Source organism: Trachurus japonicus, chromosome 3 (assembly GCF_045865225.1).
Source record: "Trachurus japonicus isolate A0001 chromosome 3, Traja_1.0".
Taxonomy (NCBI): Eukaryota; Metazoa; Chordata; class Actinopteri; order Carangiformes; family Carangidae; genus Trachurus; species Trachurus japonicus.
The window spans coordinates 37271201-37289068 of record NC_140909.1 but is presented as its reverse complement, the minus strand read 5'-3'; the positions used below and the strand labels follow the sequence as shown (position 1 = coordinate 37289068).

Sequence of the window (17868 nt, the reverse complement as noted above, 5' to 3'; positions counted from 1 at the left end):
ACAAAGGTACATCAGGTGATGGGTGACATAAAAACTGACACTCAGCTTTAGCAGATCTTTAAATCCTACAGAGAAAGAGGGGTCAAACAACCTAAACGTTGTTTTTTTTAATTCAACAACACTTTGTAGCAATTTATGGCGACTGGTTCTGGGACTGGATCATCAACATGCACTGTATGCATTATGTTGAGTACACTCCTTTTACCTCTTCAAGTCCCTTAACAAGACTCTGGCAGCATTCCCTATTGATTTGAGTCCATGCTGACTCGATAGCATCTTGCAAATAGTGCACAGTTTTCAGCCACACACTTGTGCTTTAACATTCAAGTCTCTTTTAATCCCTTCCACAGGGAACCACTTTAATATGGTGCAATGGTGTGTGTGGTCTAATGGTAGAGTTGGTAGTGTTTTTTGGTGAATAACAATCTTGTTTTAATACAAACACATAGAACAAGAGCAGTGTGATGACTGCTATGATTGTGTTAGGGATTTATTGACCCTGTTACACAGCATAATGCAAACCAACTCCTGGATGGTTAAAACCCAGCTGGTTATTTACCGATCTGCCTTTACCTCTGATGCATTGAGTGCCAATGCTTGCTCCAGCAGTGTGTGTGCGTGGGTGGTCAAGCCGTGGTGCAGCAGCAGGTTAGCAGCGTTTGTGAGGGGCACATGGCGGTGGGAAGGCGGAGCTGAGCTCAACACTTGGCGCAGGCACTGTAGGGCACGGCTGCCATTGCCTTTGGCCCGCCAGAAGAGCGCTGCCTCATTGTAGACCTGCCAGCGGGGTATAGTGGCCTATATATACAGACAAACTTCTGTTAGCCCTGCAAGTGACTGAAGATGGGTTGAAATGAGAGCACAAGCTAGAGTGATTCATGATCAACTTTCTAAATGAGAGATATGATGAAGACTTTTTAATCTGATCAGTTTTAATGAATGTGACCTTTGCTGCTATGAAACAAATTCCCACTCAGCGATTAAAGACACAAAACATGTAGGGTCTAGTGCAACTGTGTAAGGCTTTAAACTGTTTTCTCTCTCTCTCTCTTTTCTTTTCTTGTTATGATCACTACTTTTGTTTGTGTTTTGTTTAACTGTACTTGCGTGTGTATGTTCTTCATTAAGTCAGTATTCTGTCCCTCTTAGTGTAATTCCTTGTACTGGTCTTCTATGGTTCTTCTATGTATTTCTCTTGTGTCTTTTTTACTATTACAACAACCTGCCTGGGTGGGGACTACAGACGGAAACTAGCCATGGCTATAATCTGGCATATTTACCTGCGTACAATGTCCATTAAAGGGATACTTCACCCAAAATTGATAATTCACCAATTTTCTACTCACCGTCATGCCAAGGAAGGGTTCTGAGAACTTTCTGAGTTATCAAAACAGTTTGGAGTTCCAGGGGGGGTCCGGCCGGTAATGGATTTTCATATAATGGCGGTGGATTGAGCTCACTTTTGAATCGTCCAAAACACACTATGAAACATCCAAATACCTTCCAAATCCAATCCCAATCAAAATACCTGGGAGTTACTACTATAACAAGGCTAAAAACAGAGATCAAATATTTTTTTTCCAAACAACTTCATGTGGCGGCTTCAGGACACATGGGTCAGTACGGACGAGCGGAATGGAGGTATTTGGATGTTTCATAGTGTGTGTTTTGGACGATACAAAAGTGAACTCTATCCACCGCCATTATGTGAAAAACCGTTGCCAGCTGGACCCCCCCTGGAACTCCAAAAGCCTTTTGATAAATCCAAAAGTTCGCTGAACCCTTCCTTGGCATGACGGTGAGTAGAAAATTGGTGAATTATTGATTTTGGGTGAAGTATCCCTTTAATATGTGCTGTCCCCAATCTTAATAAATAAATCAAATTAAAAATGTCTTCAAGCATGTTGCAGCAGGTAGTGACATATATAACTGTGGTACGAGATCACAGGAGTGAGGAACTCATTTACCTGTTGCATAGCTTGAGCCACTCTGGAGCCAATCTGCTCCAGGGTCCATCCTCCGCTGCGCACCTGCAGTATCTGTAATCACATAGTTCAAACAATAAACTGTAAACGTCTCAATCCACTCTCTGTTCAAACCGCACACAAAGAAATATGTACAGAAAGAAAAGACGGATAGATACCTGGGAGGCAAAGGGATCTGGCTGTTCCTTTTCTTCCAGCGGCCAGTCTAGTGACGCTGGCAGGAGGGCCGGGTACGGCTGGGGAGCAGGGCCGCAGTCTGGTAAAGCTACTGTCTGAGGAGGACTGCTCTTCCCGTAGAGGAGAGTGGCCACTGGACTGAATGTACACAATAACACAATATTAGATTATTTCAAATTATTATCCTGTGAATTGTGTGCGGCCGACTCCTTCCTAACCTTACCTAAAAACGCTACGCTTGTTTTAACTGTGTGGTGAAGTTATGAACATCATTCTGAGGAACTTCACTAGCAGCTATGGAATGAAATACCAACATACAAATACCCTCATTCAATACTTTGTACTGACCTGAGGGCCTGTGTTTCAGGTGGAAGGTAGTAGGTAGGGAGCAGGTTAGCAGGGGGAACACTGGGGTACTCGTGGGCACAGTCGGCCTTCTGAGGCCACAAGATCCTCTGTATGTCCTAAAGGAAAATATACTTTCAGCAACTCTTGCTCTCCACTGTCTAGTTACACGTAAACAGGTACATTTCACATGTATTCAGGGTTTCCCGCAGCTCTTTGTTGTTAAGGCAGCCGCCTTAACAACAAAGAGCTGCCGCCTAAACTAACGTCTTAAAAAAAATAAAAATGTAGCGATATTCGCCGCCACTGAAATGTGACCTTCAGAGATGGATTTGACTCTCTTTATGTTCATATCTGAGACCAATCGCGATCCAGCAAGTTCTCTCTCTTTCTCTTTTTTTGTGTGTTTTTATTGTTCTATGGACCGCCTCTGTGTCTGAAATCAAATGTTGAATTGAACTGAATTGAATCTACATTGGTGGACAGGTCTGATATGGTCTGTGGCATGGGTCAAATGTGGGTTAGGACTGCGGAGGTTTGACTGGTCCTTTTGTTTTGCATGCAGTTTTATTATCTTGCCTGTGTGTAATCCTGACGACTGCCCCAGAGGGCAGCAGCAGGGTCTTGGTCTCCAGACACAGATGGATGGAGCTGGGGGCTGGCTGCGGTCTGGTTGGAGTTGCGCTCCGACACAAGTGCCACGCTGGATGCTACTGACACCTCCTCCCCAAACTAAGGACAAAGAGAGAAACCAAAAGAAGTGTGAAACAGAAACTGTTGGAATATTTTCCCCCAGTGATGATTAAAAAGGTTTTTTTTCTTCTTTTTATTTGAATCAAATAATAAAATATCCACTATATCTTTACCACACAACATCTTCTTAACGTTACACTGTTACACTGCATTTTTCTAATGTTTTTGTTATTGTCTGATGTGACATTTTGTCTGATGTTTTTTTCTGATGTGGACTGCTACATTGTGTTATATTTTGTAATGTTTTTTGTTATGACAAACAAGTGTCTGGGATGCAAGAAAAATTTCAGAAGAGATTCTGACAAAGTTCTCAACTCAACTGTTATATCTAAAGAACTCACTTGGACATAGTGGACGTGTTCAAACAGATCGCCGCGGTGATAACGCACAGGCAGGTCAAAGGGGCAGAGGAGGCTGCGCTGCTGCTGACCCAGCAGACACATCTGATGGTTCCCTGCAGCGCAAAAATAGTCAGGTGATGATGATTCAGGAGCAACGGATGTGCGCGTTCCAATATGCGTGAAAACTGAAGCCAAAATGACGACACATCTAAAGCAACTCTCATTGTTGACTTGCTAACTCATGCCTCTCAGGACTTCCATACAGTCACAGAAGTGATACTGTTTCTCTAGAACACAAAAAACTTCACATTTTTTCTCAGTCAGCCATAGCTATTAGCTTTTCCTCAATTAAAAAGAGGAGACACTGTATTCATGCTCCAAAAATAGTCAGCTGAACTGTGAGATAACTCTACATTACAAGCTCTCACTTCTATTATGCCCTCCTGTGCTAGTTGTCTAGTTGCCGTGCGCGGCGTCCTACCGAGTTGTGCTTCCTTAGCCATCTGGGTCTCATGGATGATGTTGCGTAGGATCTGCTCTTCCTGCAGCAGCTTGTGTTTGTCCAGTGCCTCCTGCTGGCGAAGGTAGTGATCATGCTGCTTCTGGTACTCCTTCAGCTCGTTCAGCGTGCGCTGCAGGGATCTAGAAAACACAGGGAAAAGAGGATGGGAAGCAAAAGGACAGTTGGTAGAGAAGTACAGCGTGATATCTACAAAAAGATCCACTGCATTCATGGACAAAACAATGACTCTCTGCCATTTCTGGGTATAGTTCTTTTAGTTATACACACACACAAACACTGACTGTTCGGGCTGGTGTTGAGGTCAGATAAGAATAAGCTATTGTGGAATAATCACAAATGTAATACAGAATAACAATGTAGCCTTAAATGACTACAGTAAAGTGTTATAAATTATACGGTGTGCCTTGGTGTCTCCATGTCTCTCATTTGGATCTCATCTGAACAGATAAATACAGTAAATGGGTCGGGCTCTGATAGAATGTGCACGGGCACGGGTCCAGCTGGATTTTTTTTGGGCATTAAAGCTTTACATTAAAGCTTCTGCAGCAGCTCCTCCTCTCTCACTCCTGATGCCCTGAGACTGTCAGAGAAACACTGGTTTTTAACATGAAATTGTCATTGTGTTTTTATCATTTTAATCCGACCCGAGGATCTCTACTGGGCACTTAAAGGGATACTTCACCCAAAATCGATAATTCACCACTTTTCTACTCACCATCATGGCAAGGACACTTGGGTCAGTACGGACGAGCAGTATGGAGGTATTTGGATGTTTCCTAGTGTGTGTTTTGGATGATTCAAAAGTGAGCTCTATCCACGGCCATTATATGAAAATCGGTTGCCAGCCGAACCCCCCCTGAAACTCCAAAAGCATTTTGATGACTGAAAGTTCTCAGAACCCTTCCTTGGCATGACGGTGAGTAGAAAATTGGTGAATTATCAATTTTGGGTGAAGTAACCCTTTAACACACAGACACATGCATAGGGCATCAAGGCAGAGCAGTAAAGTCAAACAAAATTCATAAAATACGTTCTAAGTGGGTTTTCACTGGGGGGTGGGGGGTAGATTTTGTCAACCTGTTATGTTCTGTCTTTGATGTTTCTGTTTACGGGTTCTGTAATCATTATGTTTGTATGTTTGTATTATAAATGCCCAATAAAAATATAAAAATAAAAATACACTACGTTGTAATTACTGTAAATATGTGGGATAAAATGCTTGCAAGTAAAAAGCCAAAAATACACCTGTTCAACCTGCAGAACCATAAATTCTAGAATTACGTATTTTAATCTTTTATTGTCAGCATTTGCTCCCTTAATCATTATCATGGTACTATAGCCAAGTTTACTTGTAAAGAACAAATAACATTTCCTTCATCTGTGTCTCTCAGGTAAATGTGTGTGTATGAGTGTTTGACTACCTGTGCTGGGCTTCCAGACGCTGCTCCAGCTTCTGCTGACAGAGCACAGCATGCTTCCTCCTCAGGGCCTGCTCAAAGCCTGGCTGGGCCTGCAGCGCCTGCTCGTAACACAGCACTGAGTGGTTGTATTCCCCAAGCATCTGGTCAGAGAGTGATAGAAGAGATGCACACAACATGGATGTGACAGGGGTCAAACACTGATTTGTTTTATGCAGAAATAGTACCAGGACAAAAATAAAACCACTAAACCAAGTAACTGAGCAGTGCTTTATGGATAATATAAAGCTTACATATGATTTTATATCCCGGCCAGCAGGAAAAGACATTTCTGACAGCTGAATTACATCTGTTTGTGATTTGGGGAACCCTGAAAGCAGATGGTGAGATAGCAAAATCCATAATCAATAAATCTGCCACCCCGTAGTATGGGGAAATAGAAAAGAAATCCTACTTTTATATAACTGGCTTAAACACAAGTAGCTATTTATTTCTCCTTTCAACACCTTCAAAACAGAAACGACAGGTGAGCGGGTGAAACCACTTCTAACTTTGCATAATGCAAATTGTTCCACCAATGCAAACGTAAATCATTCAGCTCATTGGATAATTCTGCTTTCGATTTGTTTTCCATAGAAGACCACAACACGTAAGAAACTTCTGCAGTTGAATGGTTCCTTTGTGACTTACAGCATAAATGTTGCCTAAGGTGTAGTGGCTGGTGAACAGATCTGAGGTCAGGTCCAGGGCGGCGTGGGCGAGAATAGCAGCATCTGCTGAGAAATGGGCACGGTGCAGGATGTTGGCCATGTTGACCAGGGCTACGTCCTTGTGCTGCCTGCAAGTACAACACACACACACACACACACACACACACAGAGCATGACAAAGTGGACACTTCTGAGTAGTGATGTAATGCAGTACAGTAGTGCAGCTGATTTCTGACCAGCCTGACAGTACCTTGGGGAGAAATGCAGAGCACGCACCACACAGTCCACTGCTTTCTGAGGCTCGTTCTTCATGCGCCAGTAAAATGATGCCATGTTGTACAGCACCCAGGAAGATGAATTCTAGAAAACACAACCATAGAGGCACACACACAGACACACTTAAAAAATTAAAACCCCAGTATGTAACTTATTTGGCTTTTTATTAGCAAAAATCAAATATTGCTTTCATAAATACGTATTTCACTGAAGTCGAATCACACTCGCATACAAATGAAAGCTTTCTGGTACCTTAGAATGAGTTGTTACAAGCCTCTAAAAAAAGGACAGAGTGCCGACTGTCAGGCCTCTGTGGAATCTCTGTGGGTCTAATTCCCACTAATTAATTTTTCTGTGGACAATGGATCTTAGTCTCATCTGGAATTGTACTGACAGTGATTTTTGGTTTTCTTTTTGGTGTTATCAACCCATCTTCAAAGCCACATTGATTTTCTGATAGTGACTAGAGGGAAGATAGATGTCCACACACAATCAAACAACACAGATAGTTTGTACTTCCCCTGCCTTGTCATTTGTTTAAAAAAAAAAAAAAAAAAGTACTTTCTGAAACCAATATGTTATGTCCCCTTTTTTCTACACACAACCTCTGCTTTTGTCCGGTAGCTACAAAGGGGAGGTCACTTAATGAGGTGGAGTTGTACCGGCAGACCTTACCCTCAGTAAACCTTGATGGATGCGGTGGCCAACCTCATCAACACTGCGGCCCAGTTTATGAGACAGTGAGCTAAAAATGGGATCCTCCTTAGAAAGGAGCGGGGAGGTCAAGTTTGCTCTCTCTTGCACACCCTGGAACAGACGAAACGGGAAGAGTCAGGTGGAATTTGGTTGGGGAGTAATCAAACACAACGACTGCACACTGCAGTGTAAATAATGAGCAGTGCAAATATAATCTCACCTGGCAGCAAGATTAACTGTAACACTCATTTACAACCTGATAAACAATGACAACTTCCAAAGCACGCCAGTTTGAAATATTCATTCATATGTCATATACAAATATGATGTGCTGGTAGAATAGTAGAATAGCTTGCTGCAAATATAGACAATAAATATTTTACTTACTCAAATGTGGTCAAGTTATCAAAAAATAGCAAAATATCAACTTTATTCAGTCATACTTTTCCACATAATAACACTGTTGTATCAATCCTAACCCAAGGGCCTCACTTCTAAAATCGCAGTTGGATTTGTGTACAACCTTAAGATAAAATCACGTTGTTGTTGAAATTTATAGTGACTTGCAAACATCTCCAGAGAGGCGTTTTATTCTACAATGGTCAGAGAATATAAATGTGTTGACATTTGGCACAAGGGGGAATTTCGGTTTCAACACATCATACAAACACTGTCGTTGATATTCTACACCCAAAGCATGTACAGTCTCTTTGTACAGAAACAAAAAAAACAGAGAGTTTCTCCCCTTATTTATGGATTACTGAGACGCAATTTATTGACATGCAGCTCCCTTTACTATTGGCATTTAGATTACATTTCACATTCTAAGGGGTCAATACTGAGGATAATTACAAACACTCACCGGAGCATTTTATATGATAAGCTTGGCTGGACTTTCCCTGACTGAGAAACTTAACAACCTTTGGCATTCAGATACAGTGGAGTCCAAAAGTCTGCTCTTGGACTTCAGCATTTAAAGCACAATGACCTCCATGATTTATGTGAAACAACCATTTCTCATCATCAGAGGAGTTCAGGTCCATGCCTGCTAGCTGATGCTTCGGTAAACCTGCGCCAGAACTGACTGTCATTGCGACTGCTGTTGTTGTCAGTGCAGAGATGAATAAGAAAATAATGAATACTATAAATGACCCCATATCTGCTTGAGCCCAAATTCTGGTTGTACTTTGTTATATTCTGTATGCATCTGCTTTTACATCGCTTGAAACATTGCCATAATTGCCATTGCCATGCCATAAAACTGCACATCAGCACTGGCAAACTGAATGAATTCCCCACAGGGTGAGTACATTTGATTGATTAAAATGTTGAGATGATATTAAAACAATAATTGCCATGTGAAGCATCTGTGACTATAACGACTTGATTAACATATTTGAGAGGACTGTATTTTTACAAATAGTGTTACATGCACATCCCGCACTGCCCTCTGGATACGTTCTCTTTCTTTTAATTTTACCTTTTGTATTTAACCCCTCTGTGAGCAGTGAACACACATGCATCGAATTTTGAACAGCATTGAAGTATTGGCTTTACTCACCCTGAGATGTTGGAAAGCATGGATACTATAAGGTAGTTCAAACACTTTAGCACAGTCAGGCTTTTCTAGATCTGGGGGCAGAGCTGACCGGGAATCCACATAGTCTTCAGGACTACAGGGAGGAGAGGTGGGGGAAAAAAGGTTCACTTTATGATTGTCGACACAAACATTGTAGAGATAAGATTAAGAATGTGGCATTCGTGTGTTCTTTTTAGGAGAGCTTACGTGATCTCTTTGCCTTCCAGTGAGATATAAGTGCCGTCATACAGGTCCAGGTCCCCAAGGGGGACCTTAGCCATGATGCAGTCTGCATCCTCTTTGTAGTGTCTCTGCTCTAGCCCCGTGTCCCTGTCCTCATTCTCCTCGATGTGAATTTTCTGTGCCACCAGCTGCTTCTGCTCAACAGTAGCCAGGGACAATCAATCACCGAGGACGAGAATGTAAGACATAGACAGTTAGCATAATGTGTAATACTCAAGCTTTATGGCTGATTGAAACATAATTACACATGACAGCGATAAAATGAAACACACACACACCTCCAGCTTTTTGAGGTAGTTAACACGAGTTTCTTGTCTCATGAAAATCACAACGTCATGTGGATGCTTCAGATTCAAAGGTGAGTCAACCTGAAATAAACATAATGATGTAAGCCTTAGGACTGGCATAGTACAGTATGTTCATTTGACTTGAGTAAAAACAGCTCTAACCTTCGGGGTTAACAGAATGACATGACACTTTATAGAAATAAATACTGATGAGGCATGTGAGAAATAGCATATCCAACTTAAAATTGTAGATGTGCAAACTCCTGTCCGCCTGTCACCTAGATGTCAACATACCGTAGTCTTTCTCTCAAAATCTAGGTGGCACCAACTGACATGAATCAGTCGCAAACATTCTCATTGGACAGAAATATTTTGGTCATCTTGACCTCAAACACCAAACACCGATAACGTCAGTTTTAGGGTAGCTGGTTGGGTTAGCTGACTCAGCCCAACAAAATTACTTTTACTGCTTCTGTATCGTAGCAGACAATGTTACCGAGGGGGGCACTAGCATTTCTGTCTGAGTCCAAATAAACTGTTATGGCAGAAAAATAAAACCACCGTGGAATAAAGCGGTGATATTAATGCTAACCAAAATAGTTAGCTACACAAGCTAGCAACCGAGCGTAAGCGTTAGCAGCAGGGCATCGAGCCTGCTGCTCAGTGACATACTTGTTGTTGAATCTTTCCATCCTCCGTGACGACCCAGTGAGTCGTGGCTCCCGCGGAGTCCACGATAAGAAAGCAGAGAAGGATGAAAAGCTTCCCCTGTAGCGACGTTTTCCGCAAACAGCTGACACGACAGGGCAAAGACTCAGGACAGATTTTCCTGAGGTCCGCCATTTTTCTTGTCTTCTTTTGCTCTGTGGCAGGGCCGACAGCGCAGCCACCCTCCGGTCGGCAGGGGGCGCTGCCCACCGCTGCACCGGGAAAACGAGAGAAAAAAAAACCGTCATCAAGACCGCTGCTGCCCGCCGCCATCTTGCGTCGGTCCTCTCCCGCCTGTGGCGCATAAACAGACTGTATAAAGCCACAGACCTATACGATGGCGTTCATAACAAACCAAACCGTTTTCAAATTATTTGGTTTCTTATGAATGCCATAAATACAGTTATGATAATACACAGCCTACTTAAATTCCAGAATGATTTTTTATCATGCACTTTTCTACGAAAGTACACTATTGCAGATATGGATATGTGGAGTCATCTCCATGCCCTGCTCAGTCACTGAACCAGGTGCATTCACTAATTAGCTCACCTTCCTGGCTGAAGAGCTGTGCTGATTGGCCTCAGCTGGTTTAGTGCATGAACAGAACAAATACATGGCATGGAGATGACTTGATACCACTCCACAATTCCCATCTCTGCACTAATATACCAGGTATGGGCAAACTAAGGCCCTATGGCTTTTTAATCTGGCCCATCTTGGTACAAAATTGCCCAAATTAAAGCAAATAATTTTGATGTACTGACAAAAAAGGGTGACCAACGATCTGCTCCCACTGAAACTGAATGTAATTTGAATGCAAGTTTCCTTTTATTTTTAGGTAATGGCTTTTACATGTAATTTATCAGTTCACACAAACACTCTCCATCCATCTGAGGGGTTACTGGCCCGGCCTGTCTGTCAAATTTTAAATGTCATTGTGGCCCATGAGCTCAGGGGCTCATCGGTCAAAATTTCATTTTTTTTGTTTTGTTTGTTTTGTCAGAAATCAGACTCTTTTTTTAATTTATTTTTTTTACTCTTGTAGTTTGTTTATTGTTGAGCATAAATAACGTTTTAAAACAAACAAACAAAAAGATAAAAAATCACACAGACACACACAGTTATGAGTAGTGCAGATGACTGGATCCATTACTGATCCATACTAGCAGCCAGTGCCAGACTGTATAAAAAAGAGCCAGTCAGAGCGAGCGGCCCGACGCAAGATGGCCGCCTGCGAGTTACGTCTACGCGTAGTCCGAGCCACCTCCTTGGTTTATGACGTATCGAAAAAAAAAAACAGGAAATTCTGTAGAAACGAAAAGGCATTTTCACGTCAAACGATTAGCTTATTAGGAGAGTATATTGCTTTCACGAGCAAAGTCGTTGCCTTAATGCTGTTTTTGCTGCGTTGCTGAGGAAGACGCCTGTTTTCCTGTCTGCTTTTTTGGTCAGTATCTCACTTTTTAATCTCTTCTCAACACAGTCTGACTCGAAGTTGCAGTTCCGCATCCAGGGGCATGACTGGTCCATCAAGTGACAACATTGTCAGCGCTGTTTTAGGTGGAGTTGTCAATAGGCTACTTATGCGCTACAGTTTCGACACCTCCACTATGGATGTTACAGTGTTAGGCCACTGGCTGTAATTACGTGCAGTATGTGGTACACAGCTGATTAGTCACCAGCTCTGTAGCTGTGGTGAAACTCGAGGCTCAAGAAAGTCTGCCAGTCAACAAAAGGTAGCACAACGTCTTATTTGTATTCACAAAGGTCTGTTTTACCTAGCCTATATATATATTTTTTTAATTTTCATTAAGTCTAATGCTATTTGTAATAGGCTAGTTTTGTTTGTGACATTCAAGGCTGGTAAATCTTCAGTTATTTTCTGTCCATGTGTAAAATCATTACAAGGATCTGAATTATGTTGTGTAAGATTACCTTTTTCCTTTGACCGATTCAGTTGCACTGCCTAATTTTAACCAGTTTTTAATCATGTGGTTTATATTGTTTATTTTGCACTTCCTTTTATTCATAATGTGTCCTTGAGTGACAGAAAGGCACCTATGAAATAAAATGTGGTATTATAGCCTATCCATTTGCTGTCATTCAGTTGTTGTTGTTTTAACTGACCTATTTTTTGTCTCCTTCTCCACAGATGTCTTGTTTTGAGAGCAATAAGGGGAGTTTGGAGGAAGACAGCTATGAAGGAGCTGTTGGTGGAGAGCTGTCCAGCTGTGGCTTGGCAATGCTGGAGAAGGAGCGGGAGTCCCTTCTCAGCCCGTCGGAGAGCCACGGCACCTTCATCAGCAGCACCTCCAGTAGCCTTCAAGCCGCTACGCCCATGCAGGGCTACGACGTGGAGTTTGTCCCTCCCCTAGAGAGTAAATACGAGTGCCCCATCTGCCTCATGGCGTTGAGGAATGCTGTTCAAACCCCATGCGGCCACCGCTTCTGCAAGAACTGCATTGAGAAGTCCATTCGGTATGCTATTGTGCAACACCGTAAACTGCCTTAGGTTTATTGTACATTTCATGGCACATTCTTGAAGAGATGTTACTTTCTTTATTAGCAACAGAACAGCAGGTCTGTCAAAATGCCCTGTAGTTGTGTGTTGAAATGATATAGTATTTTCCCTGCCAATAGGCTTTTCAGCTCAAATTGAAAGCACTGTGCAGAAACTGACAGTCTCAGTGTCTGGCCTAAATGATCACTGTTCTTTCTTGCAAAACAGCGATACAGGACAGAGATGCCCCGTGGACAATGAAATGCTGTCAGAAGATCAGCTGTTTCCTGATAACTTTGCCAAACGAGAGATTCTGTCACTCACAGTTCGCTGCCCAAACTCTGGCTGTGATGAGAAAATGGAGCTACGACATCTAGAGGTAAGAATCTATTTTTTAAACAGTGGCAGTTCAAACTACCAATATGGAAACAGAAAACTTAAATTAAAAGGTCATAATTGTAAAATCCCCTCACAACAAGATTTGTAAATGTTATCTAGACCAATGTGATTTGTTTATAGACCATAAATAGTCACAATAATTAGAATCCTTTAAGGTTGATCATTTCTGGCATTGGCGTTAGGAAATTAGAAAGAAATTAGGAAGTCCTCATCTGCTTGTATACACATTGGAATTCCCGATCACTGATATCTCCAGGAGACCTAAAGTCTCACTGCTGTACACTAAGGAGTAATGAGTGATTGTGATTTGGGATGTGTTCTTGTTTTAGCTTGTAATAAAAGTATTATATAAATTGATTTCAAGTAAAGAGAAGTTGTGATATATGGGCCACTGTCCTAGAGTCCTACAATAAACATCATTGTTTCAACTTATTGTTTTTCTTCCAGAATCACCTGACCCGGTGTCAGTTTGCCACCGTGCCTTGCTCCCAGTGCCAGCAATCTGTGAGAAAGAGCCACCTAGAGGAGCATACAACTGTTGAGTGCCAAAGGAGACCCATGTCATGTCCGGATTGCGTGGCATCCTTTGTTTACGAGGAGAAAGAGGTACCGTCGACACACATACCCAGAACAGTTCTCACAGCACTATGACTTGGCTGCATTGGGGATCGGTGCGAAGATGTATGTGCTTATGATGTGGTTTTCCCTCAGCTTCACGAGCAGCAGTGTCCCCTTGCCAACGTGAGGTGCCAGTACTGTGAGTTGGATCTCATCAGGGACCAGGTGAGTGACACAGTGCCTGCCACGACAAAGGCTTTCAGGCAGTCAGAAATGTTTTTAGTGAAAAGTAGTGTCCTGTTTTAAGTTAACATCTGTTTACAAGAACTTCTCTTTCACTCTAACAACAGGGAACCAGTTCACACCCAGTCACAGTTCATTTCGTAGTTGATACTTCTGCAATACCAAGTGCAAACAGAGGTGTTTAAATGCTTTCTAGATGTAGGTTATTAGTTATTTACGAGATGTTACTTCATCACGGCTAAACAGTGATAACTGAATTGTTTGTTTCAGATGGAATCTCACTGTGACACAGATTGCCCAAAAGCACCCATTGCCTGTAACTTCAGCATCTTTGGATGTAAAGAGAGGGTAGGTGATCCTATTCGAGGCCTTTAATGTTACAAATCTTTTACACACAAATAGAACAGTCCTTGAGGACAGTTTTGTCACAAAGAAAAAAATGTTTTGCTTCTGCAGATGCCACGTCACAACCTGGCACAGCACATGCAGGAGTTCACACAGATGCACATGCGCTTCATGGCCGAGTTCCTGCGTGGCCTCAGCCTCAATGGCACCACACCCAAATCTCTGTGGCCACTAGGACCTTCTGTTTCTTCTGAGGATCATGGAGCTGCAGCATCAGTACCGGTCTCCAGTGGGCCCAGAGGACCTGTCAGCTGCAGCAGCTCCTGCGCTCCATCTCAACCTAATGAAGTGATGCAGAGGATCAGAGACATGGATGGACGGCTGGTGAAGCAGGATCACCAGATAATTGAGCTCATCATAACTAAAGAAACACAGGTATGGGATGTTAGAGTGCATCTGAGTTCAAACAAAGGTTAAAGGATAGTTCAACATTTTGGCAAATTCACCTATTGCCATAATCCCTATAGTGATAGGAGTAGGTCCATTACCTTTAATTATCAGTGCATGTTGTTATGAGATCAGCGGGGCAGAGACGTGAGCTGCTCAGTGAACACAATGGAAGTGAACGGTACAGTTTCCCCTGTCCCTCATCAAATGAATCAAATACACAGTCCAACAACTCCAAAACGCTCTTATTGACAAGTTGTGACCTGCACATTCACCACGCTGTGAAATAATCAGATAACATTACGAGACAGGGTTGTTTTCGAGGCAAATGCAGCTGGAACTACATTCCAGACATGGCTGCTGGGTGGAGTGATTTCAAAAGAGCAAATAAAGGTTGTTGGATTGTGTATTTGATGAGTTTGATGACCTTCACCTCTATTGTGTTCACTGACCTGCTCACGTCTCTGCCCCGCGGATCTCCAAATAACATGCACCGATAATTAAAGGTAATGCACCTACTCCTATTGACTATAGGGATTATGGCAATTCAAAATGATGAAGCTCAATTTAATGCAATTTAGGTTTTTCTAGAAAGCCTATTTCTTTCTATGCCTGGTTTTGATGGCAGCATGTTGTCTCCAGCTGTTAAAAGACTTTTCAGACCTTATCATGATGGCCTTTAAGCCTCCGTTCTGTAAAACTATTCTTATATCTCTATCGCAGGCGGGCCAGATCGCAGAGCTCAGGCGTAGGGTGATTACACTTGAGGACACAGTGAAGGAGCTGGAGGCGCAGCAGTGCCGCGGAATCTTCATCTGGCGCCTCAGAGGTTTCTCTGCCCACCTGCGGAACCAAGAAGCGGGCCTTCCGGTGGTGGAGCACAGCCCCGGCTTCTACACGGGCTGCCCGGGCTACAAGCTGTGCCTGCGTTTGCACCTGCAGACCCCCAACGCCCTGCGCTGCTCCAACTACATCTCCCTCTTTGTGCACACCATGCAAGGAGCTCATGACGCGCACCTGACCTGGCCGTTACAAGGCACCATCCGGCTCGCCATCCTAGACCAGAGCCCGGAGGGTCAGCATCACATGGAGGTGATGGAAACGAAGCCAGACCTGCAAGCCTTTCAGAAGCCCACCAACCAGCGCAACCCCAAAGGGTTCGGCTATGTCACCTTCATGCACCTGAGTCAGCTGAGCCAGAGGGCCTTTGTCAAAGACGACACCCTGCTCATCCGCTGTGAGGTGACACCGCGATTTGACAATATGCCTCAACGGGAGGGGCCGGCCGTGCAGCCCAGAGGTCCTGAGGCATCAGTTTCAAGGGACTAAAGTCAAACTCATATCTATGGGGTCATTGTAACACTGAGACAACAGTACGATACGTCTGACCCAAGCTTTCAGAACTTCTCAGTTCATTTTATTGGTACACACGAGCAGGTGGAAGATTAAAGTTGACAGCCATTTAAAACTTGGAAAGAGCAGGTATGCTAGTATTTATTTGTTTACCAACTTTTAAATGTCCGTATAGTTTTTGTTGTAATAGAAGCAGTACATTTCTTTTTTAACCATTTTTAAATGTATTTACATATCCGTATGGCACCAGCATACCAATCAATAAGCCTCATGTTCAAATTATGTTAAATAGTTTATGTTTAATCAGGTCATCGTGACCAGTTCAAGAGATGTTCTCACTGCTTGTAGACTGAACACAACGATAGACCTTTGTATCTTCTTGTGGCTGTCTGACATGTCTTGTACCCTGTGGAGTTTTTGACCTGTGGTGGCACAATGGAGCGGTGTTTTGACAAGCAGAGCCCCATCTTCATGTTTTTTTTACCTCAACCGCTACTTGCTGAGTGAGCGAGAGAGTGAAAATCAGTTGTGTTGAAAAGACAAATAGGTGAAGCTAAGCCTAAGCGGTAGAGGCCACCACTGAATTTGCGAGTAATGTGACGTGACCGTGCTCAGATCACGTACAAGAAATGAAAAACAAAGGTGTGCTGCAAACACACTGAAATCACTCACCGCTTATCACTCACAACATGAGAAAAATGAATAAATGGAATAGCTCGAACAATACATTCATGCCAAAAACAAGGAAGCATGAGGAAGGTTCCATGTATGTGTCAGATCAGTAAGTTTCAGTGAATTCAATAGGTGCTATCCATTTCTGGATTACAGATGAATTAAGTCGCTGAGGAGCATCATGTTAGCCACGGAAGTTATGAGAAAAGGGTGATGAAGAAGAAGAAGATGAGTATTTAGATATCTGGAAGCACTGCAAGTTTCAAAACATGTAGAAGTATGGTTTGCAGATATTTTGTCAGGAAGTGAATGGAATCAATATATTAAGTGACCCTCAAAGATATATTGTATGTTGATGGGAAACACTGACTGTAAACAAAAACTCCACAGGTGTTTTTTTTTTTTTTTCCTTTTAAAGACTACGGTCACTTTGAGGATGAGGATTATCGAGTCAAACTCATGCAGCATTTTATTCTTCACAGTTTTCTTTTTGACTGACATTGACAACACCTGCATTTCTCTGTTTACTCACTCCCATCACTGCTGTATATTTCTGACGAATACATTTACAGCAAAGCACATTAAGTCACCGAGTCGCGCATGTCGCCTCTTGACAGCCACAAGCTCCTGCTCAGTGTGACTTGTGCTTAATATGCCTGATGTGCCCTGTGCCTATACAGTGCGTGATTAATGTGACCTATAAAAACATTTCAAGAGTAGACACAAATCCACCGTCATGGATCGACGTCTTTACTTAAAAAGCCTGTAAAGCCTTTAAGGCTGTTAAGCTTTGTCCATAGATTGTGTTTTTGCTTTTGCAGTGTGTTGGTAAGTCGCCATTCAGTGATTTTGCCTGTGTTATCAATGATTACTCTTAATGTAAACGATTGAATGGGTTGTTGTCATGGATCTTATAGCCTCATCGAAAGCCTTAAATTAAAGTTAAACTTACTGTCTTCTACTGTCTTAGACCATTCATCAATAATTTATGATAATGAAAGAAAGATTTATTCCTGTCATGTAACCAAAAAACAAACAAACAGAAAGGTGTACAAGTATTAAAGGAGAATTCCTTTTTTTCTTCCTTTTTTCCTGTTGTGATTTCTTTACAAAAATAAACGGTCAGAGTTATTATAGACATTACCACTGCACTGCTTGACCGTTTATTTTTGTAAAGAAATCATCACAACAAGGAAAAAGTGTTGGCGGGGAGAGCAAGCGCTCTGCGATCTGATAGTAATGTCTTTCCAGGATGTTTCAGAGTTAGGCTGTCTGAGGTGAGTGGTTACATGCAAAAACACAAAGTT

General features: G+C 42.5%; 2 protein-coding genes across 2 annotated transcripts in view; one reads left to right on the top strand and one right to left on the bottom strand.

Moving 5' to 3' along the window:
* Window positions 1-10200, bottom strand: part of ttc17 (tetratricopeptide repeat domain 17) — a 32994-nt gene extending 22794 nt beyond the window's left edge. The window contains exons 1-15 of the mRNA XM_085772288.1: window positions 10006-10200; window positions 9325-9414; window positions 9011-9180; window positions 8786-8897; window positions 7204-7335; window positions 6503-6612; window positions 6233-6380; window positions 5546-5685; window positions 4083-4243; window positions 3602-3714; window positions 3087-3239; window positions 2511-2626; window positions 2144-2300; window positions 1968-2039; window positions 574-798 (exon numbers count right to left, since the gene is read on the bottom strand). Coding sequence (XP_085628414.1) covers window positions 574-798; window positions 1968-2039; window positions 2144-2300; window positions 2511-2626; window positions 3087-3239; window positions 3602-3714; window positions 4083-4243; window positions 5546-5685; window positions 6233-6380; window positions 6503-6612; window positions 7204-7335; window positions 8786-8897; window positions 9011-9180; window positions 9325-9414; window positions 10006-10176 — 2070 coding nt within the window. The 5' untranslated portion in view covers window positions 10177-10200. The remainder of the gene's footprint in view (window positions 1-573; window positions 799-1967; window positions 2040-2143; window positions 2301-2510; window positions 2627-3086; window positions 3240-3601; window positions 3715-4082; window positions 4244-5545; window positions 5686-6232; window positions 6381-6502; window positions 6613-7203; window positions 7336-8785; window positions 8898-9010; window positions 9181-9324; window positions 9415-10005) is intronic.
* A 1126-nt stretch (window positions 10201-11326) lies between these two features.
* On the top strand, window positions 11327-16057 carry traf6 (TNF receptor-associated factor 6). Its single transcript, XM_085772279.1, has 8 exons — window positions 11327-11491; window positions 12197-12522; window positions 12773-12923; window positions 13391-13549; window positions 13655-13726; window positions 14015-14092; window positions 14201-14524; window positions 15260-16057. The coding sequence occupies exons 2-8, from the start codon at window positions 12197-12199 to the stop codon at window positions 15863-15865; spliced, it is 1716 nt and encodes a 571-aa protein (XP_085628405.1). The 5' UTR covers window positions 11327-11491; the 3' UTR covers window positions 15866-16057.
* The last annotated feature ends 1811 nt before the right edge of the window (window positions 16058-17868 follow it).